Here is an 18726-nt window from a genome sequence, read left to right as displayed (position 1 = left end):
GTAATTCAAAATTACACAGTTACAGTCATTGTAATGACATAAAATCCTCATGAAAGCTATTTTTTTCTTACTCTAGTTTACAAAAGTCTGACGCATTATTACATTAATTTTCTTGAAGAGATCTTGGTGGACTTGTCTTATGTCAGTAGACTATGAGCACTTCTCTAAGAAAAACAATCAATATGTTATCAAGAAATGTGAAAAGTAAAAATAATGGATTATAAGCCAAACATGAGTTTTTATATTGTTCTTTCCACTCAGAAACAAGCTTTGCAGTTTTGGATGATTGGGGATCACTAGTGGCAAACTGCCAAGATCTCTTTTTTATTTTGGTTGAACAAGCCAAGATCTCTTAAGATCTCATATACAATTGTTTTGCATTACCAAAACGTAACTATAATATAACGGAAAAATGGTAATAAAATCTCTAATTTTAAATTCCAACTATTCAAAGCATAAACTTTTGTGAACACAATTTAAAAAATATCAAGTTTTGGTTGACTATTTTCTAAATCCCAAAATTTTGTTGACTAGACTAAAATAAGCACACTATTAGATATCTTAACTGAAATGTAAAACATAATTAACAGACAGTTAAACAAAATGATATTATTATTTTTTTCCATAAATCTCTAATTCATGAGTGAAAATGGTCATATAGAAACTTTCAAATTTGGCTATGTAAAACACAAATTTTTGAGAAGACAAATTAAAATATCAAATTTTGGTTGACTGTTGTTTTAAATTCTAAACTTTTGTTAATTGAGCAAAATTAGAAAATAGTTTAACAAAACCATAGAAAAGAATTGAATTTGAGAATTTTCTACTAGTTAAAAGTTGGAGATTTTTATAATCATTGTCCTGTAATATAAATCTTTTTTCCCTTTCGTACTTTCGAAATTTCTCTATTGAGTGTTTATTTGATTTTGTGGCCTTAACTTGCTATTGATTTACCACTACTATTGCATTGCAGCATTTGGAGTATTCATGTTTTGTCGTACTTCAACTTTCCTCCGATAAGTATTACAATTTGTAACTGATGTAACTCTATACGTTACCTATATTACTCTACAAGCAAACACAATCAATTTAGACAGTTTTTTTGTTTGTTGGTCTTGGCTTCTATGATGAAACATAACGTGTGGACAAACCTAAACACTACATATGGGAATAAGAATATTCAAGAACTTAGTATCATATAAAAATTTAGAGGCTTTTAAGACCTAAACAAGACATTATCACCATTTTAAGAGAAAAAAATCAACTACTTATACACAAACATGATAAAATAAAACAACGAATTTGAGATTTATATTAATAATTACTTTATAAGATTTTTAAAAACATTTCTTTACAACATTACCTATATAAAGGGAACAAGACCCTTGGGCCACATCAAGCAAAAAGACTGATCACATCCGATAAAGAAACATATTTGGTCTTGTCTTTCGTCTGATCAGTAGTTGTCGTTTCTTTACATTTCAGCGAATCTGATGGTATTGTGTGATACCTCGCTTTGGTGGTAGCTTTCTCAATATGAAGAGGACTAGGGAGGAAGGTAATATCTCTACCAACTGTATTTAAGCAAAACATGGATCAGGTTACAAAACATCGCAAACAAACCAAAAACTGTTTTTTAATTCATAATGAAGTTAATGTTCATGATGAGATTATATGATTAAGCTAAGAGAGAGAGGTTACCAGATAATATATGAAGTTAAGGATGGGATGATCCAACACATCAAGGTTTGCCCCCTCCTCGAACGCAGCAAAACACATCTAGAACATATATACAAAAGGCTAATTTAATTAGTTGTTAATTCTAAAACTGAAGAGAAGATGATCCAACGACGGAGGTAAGGATTGATAGATAACAACATAGCGGTGTGTTTGTGTGTGTCCTTACCATGATACATCTGATGAGGAAACACGTAAAGCATATGGTTGTCACGTAACCAACCTACCATACATAAGAAAGGGGGTAAACAGTCAAGCAGCAGAAACTACAACTAACTAGTTTGTACAATTGATGTATCACCTCTTGCAGCTTCTTGCGCCGCCCTTTAGATTCTACTGGAAACCGTTGCAGCATCAGGAAAAGCCTGTTATAAGATAGATATACAAGGGGAAAACATCGAGCTTAATTAAATGCAATGCTATAATCCTTTTCCATTCTCCTCGGCTCTAACACCAAAGGGAATCTAGACTATCTAGGCATCAAAGCAAGAATGCAAGATGGCCACAATTTGCGATCTCATTACTCAATGGTGACTCTTGGCAACACAAATCCTAATAAAAAATGGTTCGACTGGTAACAATAGAAGCTACAATAATGTCAACAAAATTACCTTCCACCGTAAAGTAAAAATCCAAGGGCAGCGAATAATGAAGCACCTGCATTCATAAATTCGCCAGGGAGGTGTATAACAAGAGATATCCAGGGTAAACATGCTTGTGTGAAAAAAATATCAAAGCTAATAATTACCTGCAAAGAACATCTTTGATAGGATCACCATAATACGAACAGGCTTCCACCACAAAACCAACCAAAGAGCAATCTTGAAGTATAACATACAGAGTTAGTCCAAGGACAAAAGCGCCATTACCCCCACACAAAAAAAAAAAAAAAACTAATGACTGAATTGCATTCACAAATATACCTGAACTACATAGACAACAGCATTGATTGTGAAGAAGCCTGGTCTCAGTCCATCAGTGGACACTGCACGCGCCTGACCAAAATCAAAGAGAGTCCGAGTAAGTATCAAAACCAAAGAACCAGAAGAAAACAACAACATACTAATCAGAAACTACCTGATAGTAAATTTCAGCCCAGAAGAGAACAAGAAGAGCATAGGTGGTGAAGAAAGCAAGACTTGGGATATCAAGCAAGATATGTTGCAGAATCTACAATAACAATCACCAAATTTAGAAATATTTGACATAGACAAGCCACTTAAATGATGATGAACCTCTGGATGCATGAACTGCACATCTCGTCTGAATACAAAAACCACAGCCCTGACTGCAAACACACAAGACGAACACAAATCAAACAAAAGAGAGAATAATCTAGATCACAATCAAATCGCAGCACAAACCTCCATTCACAACGAAATTGAGAAAGTGAAAGACCTTCTGCGTCGTCCACCCGTATTCCGGAACTCTCAATTGGATTCTCACCAGTTGAATCTACCCAAGCAAACATTGATTTCATCGTTACATAATCAATCCAGAACGAGGATTAAGATGCGTTGCGTACGTACCACAGCGACGATGGAAACGACGCCGTAGAGAACAGCGAGCGCGTGGAAGATACGGTCCTGCCAAATCGGCGACTCGTTCACGTCGGACCACCAACTCGAAGCTTCCTTGAGATTCAACGCTTCCACCGCTGACGAAGATGACGTCATCATCATCTCCGACGCGTATTGCATAAAATCCACGCCGCCGATTCTCATCTATTCAGATTCCTTCTCGATCTTGTTTCTGAGGAATCGTTTGAATCACCTCTTTTTATTTCTTCTATTTTTTATTGGTAACGAAAATTAAAAAAAGAAACGGCCGACGTCGGAGGTGAGAGAGATTAGGGAAAAAGGAAATATAAAAATGATTAATTTAACGGGTGAGCACGGGTGATAGCCGGTAATTTTCTTCGGGGGGTTGGATTTGTTGTCGAATGTTGACTGACACCCTGCTACACGTGGCACATGTGGATAAAAGAGCAAACCCAAGCTGGCTGATCCAAACAAAAACAAGACATGATGGGATTATGTGATAAAATTCAAATATTATATCTGCATAATCATGTTTTGTTACCAAAAAAAAAAAAATCTGCATAATCATGTGAACAAGTAAATATATATATATATATATATGATTGTGACGGACGGTCGTCGTAATTTACATTTTAACTAGTCTACCTTGGTGTTCACAGAAAAAATAATCTGGTCTACGCCGGTCCAATATACATATCAATCAGTAATCAACCGATTTTTGCTGTTTACAGTAAAGTATCATTTCTTTCTTTTTCGGTCGTCTCAGTCAACTAATCTGCATACTTTAAACAAATTGCATTACAAATCTACGTTTAATGTTTTACATAATAAAACGTTCTATACAAATTTTGAATAATGAGTTCTTACAAAAATTTATTTGAATAATGAACTGGTGTAACATCATTTTTCACAGTGGCAAATACAACAATTGTTCTTACTCATTGATAAAAGAATAAAATAAATACATAAATATATATTAGTCAAATAGAAACCATTTCCTTTAATAGTTATGGCCTTATCCCTTATGGGCCTTACAAGACAGCATCCTATGGAGGCCGGGCCACTATTTTTTCTTTGTAATCATAGCATGCTTTTTGTTTTGTGCCAACTTGGGATAATACTCCTAAAGTAGATGATTTTTATAACAATGGTTCTTGATTTTAACATTTTGCAACACTACAATATTTATCTATTTTTAAATGACGAATATAAATATTGGTCTTTTAAATTTATCATCGTTGTTAAAAAAATAATGTATTACAACTCATTTTAATTATTTTTAAGATTTCATATGCACAAAAATAAATTAATTTTTGCGGCTGGCACAAATCACCAAAAATAAATAGGAAACATCGATTGTATAATGACGAATGACAAAAGAGGATTAGGTTTTCTCTTGTCAATTTATTTATTATTAACTCTCTATAAATGATTTCATATTTTACTTCTGTAAAGTGTGTTCGCTCTTGTCTCTGTTTCATTGATATGAGTTCTAGTTTTTTTTAACGTATTTTATAAATTCGGTGAATTACATAAGTATCATATTTTTTTAAAAGGGCATATTTAAAAATTAGTTTCACTCAAGATACATATCTAAGAATCAAAAATTTGAAGAAAATTACTGGCAAACTCTATTAACGGATTAGTGTTCAAATCTAATATATCAAGTTGTTATAAAATATAAGTGCAGACTCGAAATATAAATGTTTATCTAGTATATATTCACCAGTTCAGTTTAAAAATCATCTAATTCAACGACAACAAAAAAAAATTATTTATTTTATTAGCCTACGCTTTTGATGTTTAGTTTTTCTTTAAGTGTATACAAAAAAATATATATATATATATATAATAATTTACCATTCTAGTATATGTAAACTATGTATAAACTAATAAATGTTTGATTTATTAAATGATAAACCTGAAAACTTACAATATGTTGTTCAAATCTCTCAATTTTACAATTATAAGAGCTAGATAGGATATTAGAAAGAAACAAATATTAGAAGAATGATCAAATCTCTCATTCTTTGAACTAGGGGTGGACATTTTACCCGAAATCCGAAGTGGCACCCGAACCCGATCCGAAAAACCCGAACCGAAATCCGAACCGAAGTAGCAAAATATCCGAACGGGTATTGAATTCGGAGAGATTGGATATCCGAACCCGAACGGGTAATATCCGAACCCGAATGGATATCCGAAAATAACCGAACATATGATAATTAACCTTATATTTATAGTTTACATCTTTCATTTTATATAAAATATTTATATTGATACTACACATACTTTAAATTCATATGATATACATACAATTACGTAGAAGATGATTTGCTATTCGCTTAAAATGCATGTCAAACTTTTTATTTCAGCAATTAACAAAAAGTTACATCCAAAATTTAAAAACAATAACCAAATTAATGTCTTTTTAGTTTAAAAATGTTATGTCCAAATCTATTAACCATGCAATCTATTAAAAATAAAAAATAGTTAAGTGAAAAGTTATATATTTAAATACAAGAAATTTGAGAAATGAAAATTTTCATTTTTTTTTTTTCAAAATCTAAATATCCGAACCCGATCCGAAATAACCGAAACCGAACTTAAAATACCCGAACCCGACCCGAAGTACAGAAATACCCGAACGGGTTCTACACCTCTATACCGAAATACCCGAAAATCCGAAATACCCGATCCGAACCCGAACGGGTACCCGAACGCCCACCCCTACTTTGAACAAACTCATTATTGGAATATTATCATAGTATTTCATTAAAAACTTTTTAGGAATAAAAATCAAAAATAAATGATTTAATCTAAATAATATATATATATATATATATATAATGCTTCAAATATTAAAAATCACTTCAATTTGAAGAAGTGTGTTTTTGGGATTGTCAGGATCAAGTAAGATATTAGAAACCACATATTTAAAGAATAATTTGTATACATAAAAGTATATACATTAGAGTAAGCACATAAATCAAAAACAATACTTGTTGTTATTTACAATCACATTTTTGGTAAATAAATCAAAATAATAACTTAATTTACTTTATATGGTTTAAATTAAACTTTAGTGATATTGACATAGATATATAGTTTATTTTAATATAAATATTATTATTATTGGCACTTCTCACTCATATGATATTTTAACATTTGTATATTTACCGTAACAAAAATTTAAACCATTAATCACAACAAAAATTAATGTGAGATTTTTCAATAAAAATTTCAAAATTAAAATATTAAAATCTCAATAATTTTTCACTGCAAATTTTGAAATTAACATATTTATATATTTTTATATTGTATATAATTTATTTCAAATGATATTAATATATATATATATAATATGAATATCTATTAATGAGACTTCATATTCATACGATTACCGTCTTTCGTCGTTCACATGGATGCAAATCTTCCGGTTTGGTTCACAGAGTCAGTATGAGTTGATGACAAAAAAAATATTCATACGATTTATTAGGGCTTGGCATTTTATCCGATATCGAGACTGTATCTGAATCTGATCCAAAATTTCGAACCAAAGTAGCAAAATACCCGAACGGTTATTGAATTCGGAGAGATTGGATATTCGAACCTAAACGGATATCCAAAAATAACCAAACATAAATACCCTATATTTCTATTTTACTTCTCTCTTTTTATTCACAATATTTATATTAATAATGCACATTGCTCAAAATTAGATAATATACATATAATTATGGAAAAAATTATTTGCTACTGACTTAAAATACATATCAAGCTCTTGTTTCATGCATTAACAAAAATTCATTTAAAATTTCAAACAAAAATTAAATTAGTGTCTTTCTATTTTAAAGTTTTATCTCCAGACCTATTAATAGTTAAATCTTTTAAAAATTAGAAAACCACTTAAGTTAAAAGTATATTTTAAATACAAAAAACTTAAACAATGATTAATTTATTTATTTTTCTTCAAAATTTAAATATCCGAACCCAACCCTAAATATCCAAACTCGAACATAAAATACCCGAACGAGTTCTATATTTTTATACTGAAATACCCAAAAATCCTAAATACCTGATACCAAACCCGAATTGGTATCCGAACGCCCACTCCTATGGTTTATGATCTTCTGTATCTTGATTGAACAAAAAAAATTAAACCATTGATCACAAATTTTTTAATTTGAGACTTGTACCATTTTTAGTAATTTATAGCCGTTTTAAAAAATTTAAAATATAACATATAAGAAAAAATCTAATTTTTTATTATTATATGCTTAATGTGATTGTTTAATTTATTTTAATAATATAAAATTAAACAAAAGATAGATGATACAAAATTGTTATCAAATATGTATTATTCATAATTATTAATTGTTATATATATGTTAATCATATCAGGTATTTCTGTAGATTTTATTTAAGAAAAGAAAAATATTATTTTTGTACACTATTAATTAATTTGACAATTATGTTAATAAAAAATAGTATATATTTATATGGAGCAACTTATTTTTCTAAAAATCATCTTCATAATGACATGTGGCTACCAAAGAATGTTGTAATGTTCCATGATCAATATACATGGATGTTAAGTGATAAGATAAAAAATCATATCTAACTTACATTGGGTTAATAATGATTATTTTGCAATTTAATATGTTCTTCATGATACTGAGTTTTAGTCTTTCAAAAACTGTTAGTCACAAAAATGGAACCCATTGAGCATTGACCGCGAAATAGGGGCATGGCCTTATAACTTTATAAGATAGCATCCTATGAGAGACCAGGCCACCATTCCCTCTTCTTTGTAATCATAACATGCGTTTTGTTTGTGCCAAATTATGTTAATACTTCCTAATCAATATGTAATGTTTAGTCATAAAATAAAAATCATATTTAACTTACAATCTTAGGTTAATAATGATTTTCTCTAAATTACTTTGTTCTATATTGAGTTAGCCTCAAACTATTAGTAATAACAATATATGCGTTTGTTGTTAAAAAAATTTACAACTCAAATGCCAATAAAGTATTATTTTGCCGTTCGTTTATTGGCTTAAATTATTTTCAGTTAACAAATTATTTATATAAATCTAATTAATTTTCGAATTTCATTTGGAAAAATTACATACTAAAAATAAACATACGCCATATAACAGAAGTTTTATTTTCTTAAAATTAAATTGAATTTGATGTAGGATTCATTAACTAGAGATCAAGATTTATTAATGATGCCAATAATACAGAGTTTATTTATTATTGGGAGAGAGTAGAGTTTGCTCAACTAAAGGCTCTCTATAATAACTGTGAATGTCCCTTCTTTCGATGTCAGTTAGAGAAGAAGAAGAACCAATATACAGTGTATGAGTCTCTGTACTTTCACAAGCTTCCAAGCTCCATCACTGCACTCTTCCAAATCTTTTAGAATATTATTTTCTTTTCCATCACTTCTTACCCAATCATTATCACCAAAGGACTCTCTTGTGACTGAGAGGTCTCTCTCTCAAGATTTGAGTAGAGTTTACTACCCTTTCGATGGATTACGAGCGAATCGGAAAGACCCAGGTGAGCTTTAAATGCTTCAGTTTCACGCTTTACTCGATTCTTGAAATAGGGTTTTGCGTGAGATTAGGGAAAACAGAAAGCAACATTTGGCGTTTTCTTCTACTTGCCAGCTACTCTTTTTGATTTCATTTCCATTATGTCGTTTTCGTGATGATTTGGGACTTGAAAAAAACGTCCTTTTCAAAATCACACTTCATTCATCTTTCTTTACTTTAGCAGTTCTTTATTAAACTCTTTCTTCTCCTATTGAGTTTTGTGATAGGTTACTAGCGGCGGCGGCGGCTTTTCTCCGGGGAAGTTAAGAACTATGCTTCTCGGTGTTGATAGAAAGAATAAACAAGAACCTGGGTCAAATCAAATTCTTGACCTTGGTAACACTTTTCCCCCTTTTTTGTGTTAATCTAGGGTTTATGGTGGAGCCCCTTAATCATTTTCTTAATACCCTTTTTAAAACGTCTTTGTCCCCATTTGCTTAATGGAAAATCTTTAAATATTTATTTATTTCAAGAACTTGCAAATGGTATCTCCTTGTTGTGACCTTTACACTTAAAACTGATCAGCTCTTCTAAACAATGCAGCTGCTAGTGGATCAGATGATTGCAAAGACGTTGATGTTGTGACTGAGATTACTGATTCTTCCACCGCATCTCTCTTCGAGTTTCAAAAGGCAGAAAAGGAGAAGACCACTCCAAGAATGTCCGTTAGATCATTCTCTAAACCGGCTCCGTCTAAATGGGACGATGCACAGAAGTGGATCGCTAGTCCGACAGCTAACCGACCCAAGACGGGACAGGTTCAGGCTCATGCCTCAAAGAAAGGGCCTAGCTTCGGTCGGCAGTCTTCTATCAAGATCGTTGATGAAGAGCCTGATACAAAGCGAGTAGATGTAAGCCAAGTGAAGAAGGAGACAGGAGGACACAAGTTTGTTAGCTGGGAAGTTGATTCGTATCTCAAACCGGTTCTTATGGTTGAGAACTCAGCAACTGAAGGTGTTGGTCCCTAACGAATCATCTTCTTTTGAGTTAATTCATTTTGTTTAATGTTTCTGTTTTATCTTTGCAGTTAATCTCAGCCGACATGACTCGTCAATGGCAACTGCGTTTGCTCAACCGCCGCCTTCAACAGCGAGATCTGTGTCTATGAGAGACATGGGAACCGAGATGACTCCAATAGCGAGCCAAGAGCCTTCTAGAAACGGGACACCGATCAGGGCGACGACGCCGATACGAAGCCCTGTAACTTCTGCACCTTCGAGTCCAGGGAGAGGAGCGTTGAGTAACGAGGAGTTGTCGGAGAAAGAGATGCAGATGAAAACTAGGAGGGAGATAATGGTGTTGGGAACACAGCTTGGGAAGTTGAACATCGCTGCTTGGGCTAGTAAAGAGGAAGATGCTTCCACGTCACAAACTTCTAAGAGTGTTTCTGAAGCTCGTGCGTCCGCGTGGGAGGAGGCGGAGAAGGCTAAGCACATGGCTAGGTAACTCGAACACTTGTTTTGTGTGCTCTTGGAAAGGTTTGACTAGTGTAATCTTCAGGTTCAGACGCGAGGAGATGAAGATACAAGCGTGGGAGAATCATCAAAAGGCGAAATCTGAAGCTGAGATGAGGAAAATGGAGGTCAGTTGCTTGAAAATTGAAAAACATCCCTGTGGTTATAAGTCTGTGTAAGTGATGGCTCTTGGTATTGCAGGTGGAGGTTGAGAGGATAAAGGGACGAGCGCAAGACCGTTTGATGAACAAACTAGCTGAGATTGAGAGGAAAGCAGAGGAGAAACGAGCAGCGGCTGAAGCAAAGAAGAATCGTGAAGCAGCTAAAACAGAGAAACAAGCTGAACAAATTCGAAGAACAGGCAAAGTACCTTCATTGTTATTCTCTTGTTCTAGCTTTTGTTCTTAGTAACCATAAAAAATCAAACAAGAACCATTGATGTCTTTCTCTCAGTTTTTGTACAATAAAATCTTTGTAAAAGTACCTTTTTTTATTGCCATCTATTCATCTTAGTTGCTTTTTGCTTTGTACGGTCAAAATTTACTCAAATTATTCGGTTCAATTTCTATTTGGTTCGGCAAAATTTGATTTTTTTTGGTTTGGTTTGGGTGTAAGGAAAGTAATTTTCAAAATGTTGTTCTTTTAAATATAAAAGTATATTTCACTTGGAATACAAACTTATCTGGTGTCAAAAGATATATTTCACTTGGAATACAAAATTATTTGGTGTAAAAGATATATTTAATTTGAAATAAAAACTTATTTAAATTGGTTTGTTTGGTTCAGCGTGGTCTGGTTAGATGAAAAGACGATCCTCGGTTAATCCAAAAGATATCTACCAATCGGTTTATAACTTTGTTTGGTTCAAACTCAGTTCTGATTTAGGTCGGTTTAAACATCTTATATCACCCGTCTACGCAACATTCCAAACACGCTGTTTCCACTAGAAGTAAAGGAAACATAATTCGGCTAACGTACCTCCAATAATACACAACCACGTGTCCAAACTTGATTGATAAAGCAATACGAACCGAACTTTCATCTATTAATATCTCATCGCAAAAGAAAAAAAAAAAAAAAACTTTTAGGCTTAGCTTTTAAAACACAGTCGCAGTTTCTCTCTGTGGCGGCTCCGTTTCTTCTTCCACGCGACTCTCTGATCTGATCGGCGATTCTCACGCTTAGGGTTTTGATTTCTAGGGTTTCGATCTGAAACCTCCGGATCTACGCGAGAAAGGGATTTTTCACGAATTTTCAGAATAATGTCTGCGACGGCGACCCAACCTCAACAACACGAGCAGCAGAAGAAGAAGCAATCGGAACCTGGAGAAGACGCGTTGAAGAAGAACACCGATTGCGTTTACTTTCTCGCGTCTCCTTCGACCTGCAAGAAGGTATTGATTTGATCCCTTCAATTAGGGTTTTAGATTTGAGATCTCGATTTTGCGTTTTTGTTTCGATCTGATTGATTCGTTGCTAATTTTAGATCTGGACTGGTTGATTCAAAGTATTCATACGATCTGATGATCTGATTAGTCACAGGACTCTAATGGTTTCTTTTTCTTTTAAATAGGGAGCTGAGTGTGAGTATCGCCACAGTGAGTATGCGCGTGTCAACCCAAGGGATTGCTATTATTGGATGAGTGGCAACTGCTTGAATCCCAAGTGTGGCTTTCGCCATCCTGTGAGTTTTGCTTTCTTGAGCTTGAGCTTGTTTTATCACATGCTTATGTTTGTGTTTTCTTGCAGGCTTTGGGAAATCTTGGAGGTCTTCCTGCTGGTTCTGTACCGCCTTCACATGCTGCTGCTGCTGCTGCTCACCCCGGTGCTGTGAAGCAGCCGTTTCCGTGTGTTTTCTTCCAAAAGGGCATGTGTGCGAAAGGAGATATGTGTTCATTCATGCACACCCCGAATGCTGCTGGTTATAAGAAGCAACATCCTGTAGAAGCTAAGCCTGCTGCTGCTGCTGTTGCTGATCCTCAGTTTTTTACTGGGGAGAAGAAACTGACTCATGCTAGTCTCCCAAAGGCTGTTGACATGTCGGTTGCACCCAGAGTCACACCTGCTATAAGGGATAGTAGAGGTGTAGAGGGATATATTTCGAAGCATGTGGGATATGAGCCTGTCGTGGGTGTTCCTCCTTTAACTGATGGAAGCCATCACAAATATGGATCTGATGATAGTAACAGTTTCCACAATGGTAAGGACGCAGATGACGTCTTGAGGGAGTCGTCTCCTGGGTTTGATGTTTTTGTCGATAACGAGGCTACGGATTCTGAGTATTATCATGTTGGCGATGGTTATGGAAGGAGAAGTCAGGAGGGACGGAACTCTTTGAATGAGTATGACCCTGATTTTAGTGCAATTGCGGATCAGCGTTTTGATTCATATGAGCGGAGGGAAGACAGGCACGCGTGGGGCCACCGTCGAGGTTCTTCTGAGAGAGGAGATCGTTCGGAAAGGAGGGCTTACGTGGAAAAGGAAGGATCAGAGAACATACTTGCATCAGACCTGAGATATCGCTTGGCTAAGAGGAAAGGTAATGACTATACTGCTCCCGAGTCTTCAATGGAAAGAGGAAATAGAGACTCTCGTAGGAATACACCGAGGGAAAGCTCCATTAGCAGCAGCCGTCTTCAGGGTAGAATTAAGCTTCGTGAGAGAAGCATTGACGACGAAGCTCACTTTGGTAGGAGGGTTGAGAGAGGAAGGGACAAAAGCGACTTATCTCAAAGCAGACTCCGAGATAGAATTAATGGTAGGTCAGAGGAAAACCACAGTGGTCATCAGGAAAGAGATCTCCGAGCTCCTTGGGTGAGAAGAAGAGAGATGGAAGAGGGCTTTTCAGTTTCTAAAGGCAGCAAGAAAGAGGAAAGTAGGACAGAGACATCTCTTGGGAAGAGAAAAAGCTTGGAGGAGGATGACCATCCTCGTAAGCGATCAGGAGATTCATTTGCAGCTCCATTGCCTTTCAGTGAGATTCTCAAGAGAAAAAGAGCGGCTGCATCTGGTGGTAGCATCAAGAACAAGGACCAGACTCCTGAAGAAACTGTATCGAAAGAAGAAGCTGGAGATGAGACCAAACTCATAGCAGAAGAGAAAACTGAGGTTGTGACTGAACCCAATCCAACCCACGAAGCTGGACTAGAAGAAGGAACGATTATGGAGGAAGGAGAAGAAGTGAATGGAGAAGAGGAGCAAGTGTATGAAGAGGAGGAGCAAGCTTATGAAGGCGATGAGCTAAACGGAGAGTACTATTACGAAGAAGATGGAGAATACGCCTATGAAGAAGGCGAAGAAGTTGTTTACGAGGCTGAGGAAGGAGAAGAAGCAGCAGAAGGAGGTGAAGCGGAGGGTGAGGAAGACATTGAGAAGAAGACTGCTGGGATGTTGTCGTAGAAAAAGAAGCTTTTGAAGGAGGAAATGACGAAATGATTTCATTGATGGTGTGTGACAAAAAAAGCTTCGCTCCTTCTGGCTTCTGCTAAATGCAAATCATGAGAGCAAATAATGCTAAGTCGCTTTTATCTTCTTTGGCTTGACAGTGAGTTTTAATTCGCCATGTTTTTCCGTTATGATTTCTTAAAGTGTAACTGTAGAAGAAAGAAAAGAAACAATAGTACAAGTACAACCCACAAATTCTAAATTTTTGTTTTTTATTTTAAAAGCTATTCATAGTTTCATATTAAATAGCTTTTCACTGAGTAATATGATATTTTAACTAAACGATAAAATATCTAAATTACTACGTAAGTATATATTTTGTAAAGATTCTCTTTACTACAGTTAGACATGTTTATTAAGCTGGTCCGGCCTGGCCAAAAATTTGCAGTCCGTAAATATTTAAACCCGAGCGATCTAAATTATATTATATTTACTGATGGTGTATCTGTGCTTACGATTGTCTTTTGGTGTAATTTGTATTAGTTGATGTAGCCATATTTTGAGTTATAGAATGTTGTATAAAAGTGTTAGTTGTTGTTGTTTTTTTATGAGAAAACAATGGTGAGAAAAAAAATATATATTAATGAGGATAAATCATTTATAATTATTTTTTTTAAATTAAAATTAAAGTAGATAATAGAACATAAATGATATTAGAAATAATATCTAATAATTTTTTTTAATTTTTTTAATTAAGCTGATATCATAAATTACTTTCTTTATATACCAAACAACTTTTTTTGTATGAAGCTATTGATCAATGCGAGGTTGTTAGATTGGAAACATTTTTATGGTTTACTCAAACCGGGATAGTAGATACTTCAGGAACTTTGAGAGAGTTCACTGGTTTCCAAGGCGAAACAAATATCAAGTAGTCATCAACATGTCATACACCTCTTTGAACTACCCATTGTCGCATGGGAAATATAACATATACGACGACTCACTTATCTTACGGCATCTTATCTGCAAGTTCTTCCCCACAACCTATTCACTACAGCATGTATTAAGCCACCAGGAGGAAGAGACCATCGATGGAACTGGCCAGTGACATACTCTTTCTTTTTCTTTGGTCCTAAACTTAGTACTTGTGAAGGGATGGTTACCTGAGGAGTTCCATCGAGCCGGAAAGTAGGCTTGGCTGCTTGATAAAGATTTCTAGTAGAACGATTCATTCTGGCAGCCCATTGAAACCTTAAAGTTCCATCATCTTTCAGCTCCGAAACCAGAATCTTCTGAACGGGTATGTACAAAAATTCTCTGACAGCAGCTTGATGATCTCTTTTCTTCTGATTTTTCCCAAGCTCATCCATTAGAGTTGGCCAGAAATGATCGAGAAGATTGTTAGGATATTGTGGGTCGAAATCCATTGGTGTTTCCGGTGTTGGAGGAGTAGCCGGCGGTGCGAGTTGAAGTAGCTGGAGTGGTGGAAGATAACTCTGAGGTGGGATAGTAACCAGTGGACGACCACCCGACGGCATAGATGACATCGACTGAAGAACTTGGATGTTTGCAGGAGCTCTGCCTTCACATGTGATTTCTATAGAGGTTGTGATATCTTTACCGACATCAAACAGGAGGGGATAACCTGTTAAAAACCACTTGAATGAAGAGATGTCTGAAGAGCATGGCTGCTCGCAGGATATCCATGTTCATAGGTTTCCAGGGCAGTTGAGTGACCTTCAACATTATTGGCTGCGCCGTTAACATCGGATACAGATTTCCCCAATTTTCTGTCGATTATGGCTTCTTCTGAATCAATGGGATTCAACACCAAATCGGAGCCAAGCACTTGAGATTTTGGTAGAGATGAAGTTGATAAGTCCTGATCTCCAGGCATCGGAGCTAGAACGGCTGGAGTCTCCTCCGATTTAAGGGTTTACGTCACGGAGAAAGTTCTCTTTTTCGTCGGGAGATATATTCGTCTGGACCTTGTAATTACAGTTTCGAATCTAGTTTATTAAATCAGAAGAAGGAAAGAAAAGCTACTAGGGAGTTCAAAATATCCGCAGCCTCAACGACCTCGTTTACTATCATATGTTCTAAATAACTTTCATTGTAACAAACCCCTGGAGTCCAAAAAAATGTATGTTGTGTTTGGTCTTGTGTTTGATCTTATGCTCGATCTTAATGTATGTTGTGGTTTTAGTTTAATGTGTTCATATTTTTAGTGTTAGAAAAAACTTTCATTAATTTTTTTCGTCCATTGATTTTTTAAATCAAGAATTTTCGAGTTTAAGCACGTAATTTTTTTTTTTACATCTGCTGAGACTTGAATCTAATACTCGTACCTTTAAAACATAAATATTTACTAGTAGAGTTAACAACTCCAAATCTATCTTAGTCTTGAGAGAATTTCAATTTTCGTCTCGAATTTTTTGAGTGTTTATTCTAAATTCAGATTTGATCCTAAATTTTCGTTCTCACATCTATAACTCCTTTGAAGATTTTACTAAATCCTCCATTTCCAGTGATTTAGGAATAGCCAAAGTTATCAGTTCCATGTTTTATCATGGGCAATGAGAATCTCCGACATAATCTTGATCAATAGGAAAAACATATTTTTTTTAATAAATAGTTCATTATTAAGAACTAGGGGTTGGCCCGCCCTACGGGCGGGTGAGTCTAACATAAAATGTTATATATTAAAATATATTTTAGTTTTCGAAACATTTAAAAATTATTTAAACTGAAAATAATAGATATTTTTATTTTAAGATTATATTGTATATTAAATGTTGTTGGTTCAAGTTGAAATAAAGTTTTTTTTAGCTAACAAAAAACTGTTAATTAAATAAAACAAAATTAAGGAAAATGTAATGATTTATAATTCTTCTTTTGATTTTTATTTAACTTTGATATAGTTAAAAAAAATCTAAAGTAAAAATAGCAGATACTTTTTATGAGTTTTTTTAATTTTAATATTATTAAATTAATTATTTTTCACGATATTAATTAATCTATATCCAAGCTAAATCAATTAAAAATATAATTTAATGTGATAAAATTATAAAAAAATTATATTTTAAAGTACTATATAAATAGTTTCAATAATGTCATAGATTGTAATTGATATATTTTATTTAACAACAAATGATGTTTTATAATATATGTTTGTTTCAGTTTACATTAGATTTGCAATTTATATCAAATTTTATTTAATTTTGAATATTTTATTAATTATTAATTATGTTTCGTAAATTATTTTAGCAATATGTTGAACTTTGTTTTATAGCAGAAGGACGAACAACTCCTACTGCTCAATGTAACGCCAAATTACAAACATGTACACCCATCTCTAAAAGTAACACCAACTCTTTTCAATGTCTTTCCAGAACATATTGAACTTGATGTAGCGGAAGCTTTATAAGATAGAACTAGAGATCCGTTGATTCTGAGAATACCCGGAAAACTAGGATAATCACAAAGATCTTATTTAGTCTAAGAATGCCTAAGATCAATGTCTTCTTAAATTCGTTGAGATCACCAATGATCTACCGAAAGCAAGGAACAACAAAGAGAGAACTCTCAATTTTATTAATCAAATCATAAACTGAATACAACCTTAAGCCTAAACGGCTATATATAAGAAAACCATAAAACCCTAAAACAATAAAAGTAATTATCTTAATAATAAATAAAACACTAAATAATTAAGATATTTATTCTAAATATCTTATCTACATCATTCTCTCCGGGTTGGAAAAGATTCGTCCTCGAATCTTGATCGTAGTTTTCGAATCCAAAATAGTTTCCAAGAAAAACTCTTCCTCGAATCTTCAATAGCATTCTCAACATAAGAATAACAGAAATCTGCACGAATTTCGCACTTATCAAAATCTCCAGAAATTTTCCAAAAACTTGACTCTGCACGATTTTTGCATGAATCTGATTATATCTTGAATCTTCACAAATCCGTTTTTGCACAAAATTCGTACGCATCAGATTATCAAGATTCTCCACAAAATCTTCATCAATATGATTTCGCCCTAACTTTGCACGGCTCCGATTTTCAAAGGATCTTTCTTCTTGGAAGACAAAGTCAATAACATGAACATCATCTTCATACACGTCATAGATAGGATCTCCATAGATCTCTCGATAGATCTCATGGTTATCTTTTCTCTCGACAAAAGGACTTTCGTCCAGGATAGGATAGATGCTAATACTCATCATGACATTCAGAAACGTTCTTCAATTAAGAAATCAAAGAGACGCAGCTCTGATACCAACTGATGTAGCGGAAGCTTTATAAGATAGAACTAGAGATCCGTTGATTCTGAGAATACCCGGAAAACTAGGATAATCACAAAGATCTTATTTAGTCTAAGAATGCCTAAGATCAATGTCTTCTTAAATTCGTTGAGATCACCAATGATCTACCGAAAGCAAGGAACAACAAAGAGAGAACTCTCAATTTTATTAATCAAATCATAAACTGAATACAACCTTAAGCCTAAACGGCTATATATAAGAAAACCATAAAACCCTAAAACAATAAAAGTAATTATCTTAATAATAAATAAAACACTAAATAATTAAGATATTTATTCTAAATATCTTATCTACATCAGAACTCAAAATGAAGTAATATCTGCAGAGTCACCTAACAATGAGGTATTTGCATAAATTACTTGGTCGTGATCCACTTCCCTTTCTTGTCCAGGAAGATATCTCGTTAAAATGAACAAGGAAACAGAGGTCAAGACTTACATCTAAATTCACCTAATCCTAAATTGTTTTTGCCGTCTATAACAACTATAACCTCTATATTCCTTCAGGGTCAATTTTTCAACACATCTAGAATCTTTTCCCAGTTTGAATATGAAGGATATGCATGAGTGAAAGATACAGAGTGGAAATCATAGGAAACAATTACATGTAACACTTTTCTTTTAACCTGATGAATAAACCTTCAAGTCGCCTGAAAATATTTTACCAACA

General features: G+C 34.1%; 3 protein-coding genes across 3 annotated transcripts; 2 read left to right on the top strand and 1 right to left on the bottom strand.

Moving 5' to 3' along the window:
* Positions 1–1284: 1284 nt before the first annotated feature.
* LOC106396124 (tobamovirus multiplication protein 3) lies at positions 1285–3618 on the bottom strand. Its single transcript, XM_013836437.3, has 11 exons — positions 3267–3618; positions 3102–3192; positions 2973–3025; positions 2815–2907; positions 2661–2732; positions 2486–2558; positions 2349–2394; positions 2039–2102; positions 1907–1960; positions 1702–1779; positions 1285–1574 (listed from the first exon to the last, which is right to left on the bottom strand). The coding sequence occupies exons 1-11, from the start codon at positions 3459–3461 to the stop codon at positions 1482–1484; spliced, it is 912 nt and encodes a 303-aa protein (XP_013691891.1). The 5' UTR covers positions 3462–3618; the 3' UTR covers positions 1285–1481.
* Positions 3619–8573: 4955 nt separating this feature from the next.
* On the top strand, positions 8574–10845 carry LOC106421647. The gene is made up of 6 exons (XM_013862475.3): positions 8574–8849; positions 9112–9220; positions 9428–9838; positions 9912–10326; positions 10385–10466; positions 10540–10845. The coding sequence occupies exons 1-6, from the start codon at positions 8820–8822 to the stop codon at positions 10744–10746; spliced, it is 1254 nt and encodes a 417-aa protein (XP_013717929.1). The 5' UTR covers positions 8574–8819; the 3' UTR covers positions 10747–10845.
* Positions 10846–11387: 542 nt separating this feature from the next.
* LOC106396116 (zinc finger CCCH domain-containing protein 17) lies at positions 11388–14009 on the top strand. Its single transcript, XM_013836425.3, has 3 exons — positions 11388–11732; positions 11912–12022; positions 12088–14009. Exons 1-3 carry the CDS (start codon positions 11601–11603, stop codon positions 13735–13737), a joined length of 1893 nt encoding a protein of 630 aa, XP_013691879.1. The 5' UTR covers positions 11388–11600; the 3' UTR covers positions 13738–14009.
* The last annotated feature ends 4717 nt before the right edge of the window (positions 14010–18726 follow it).

Source organism: Brassica napus, chromosome A2 (assembly GCF_020379485.1).
Source record: "Brassica napus cultivar Da-Ae chromosome A2, Da-Ae, whole genome shotgun sequence".
Lineage (NCBI taxonomy): Eukaryota > Viridiplantae > Streptophyta > Magnoliopsida > Brassicales > Brassicaceae > Brassica > Brassica napus.
This window is presented reverse-complemented; position numbering and strand designations above follow the sequence as displayed.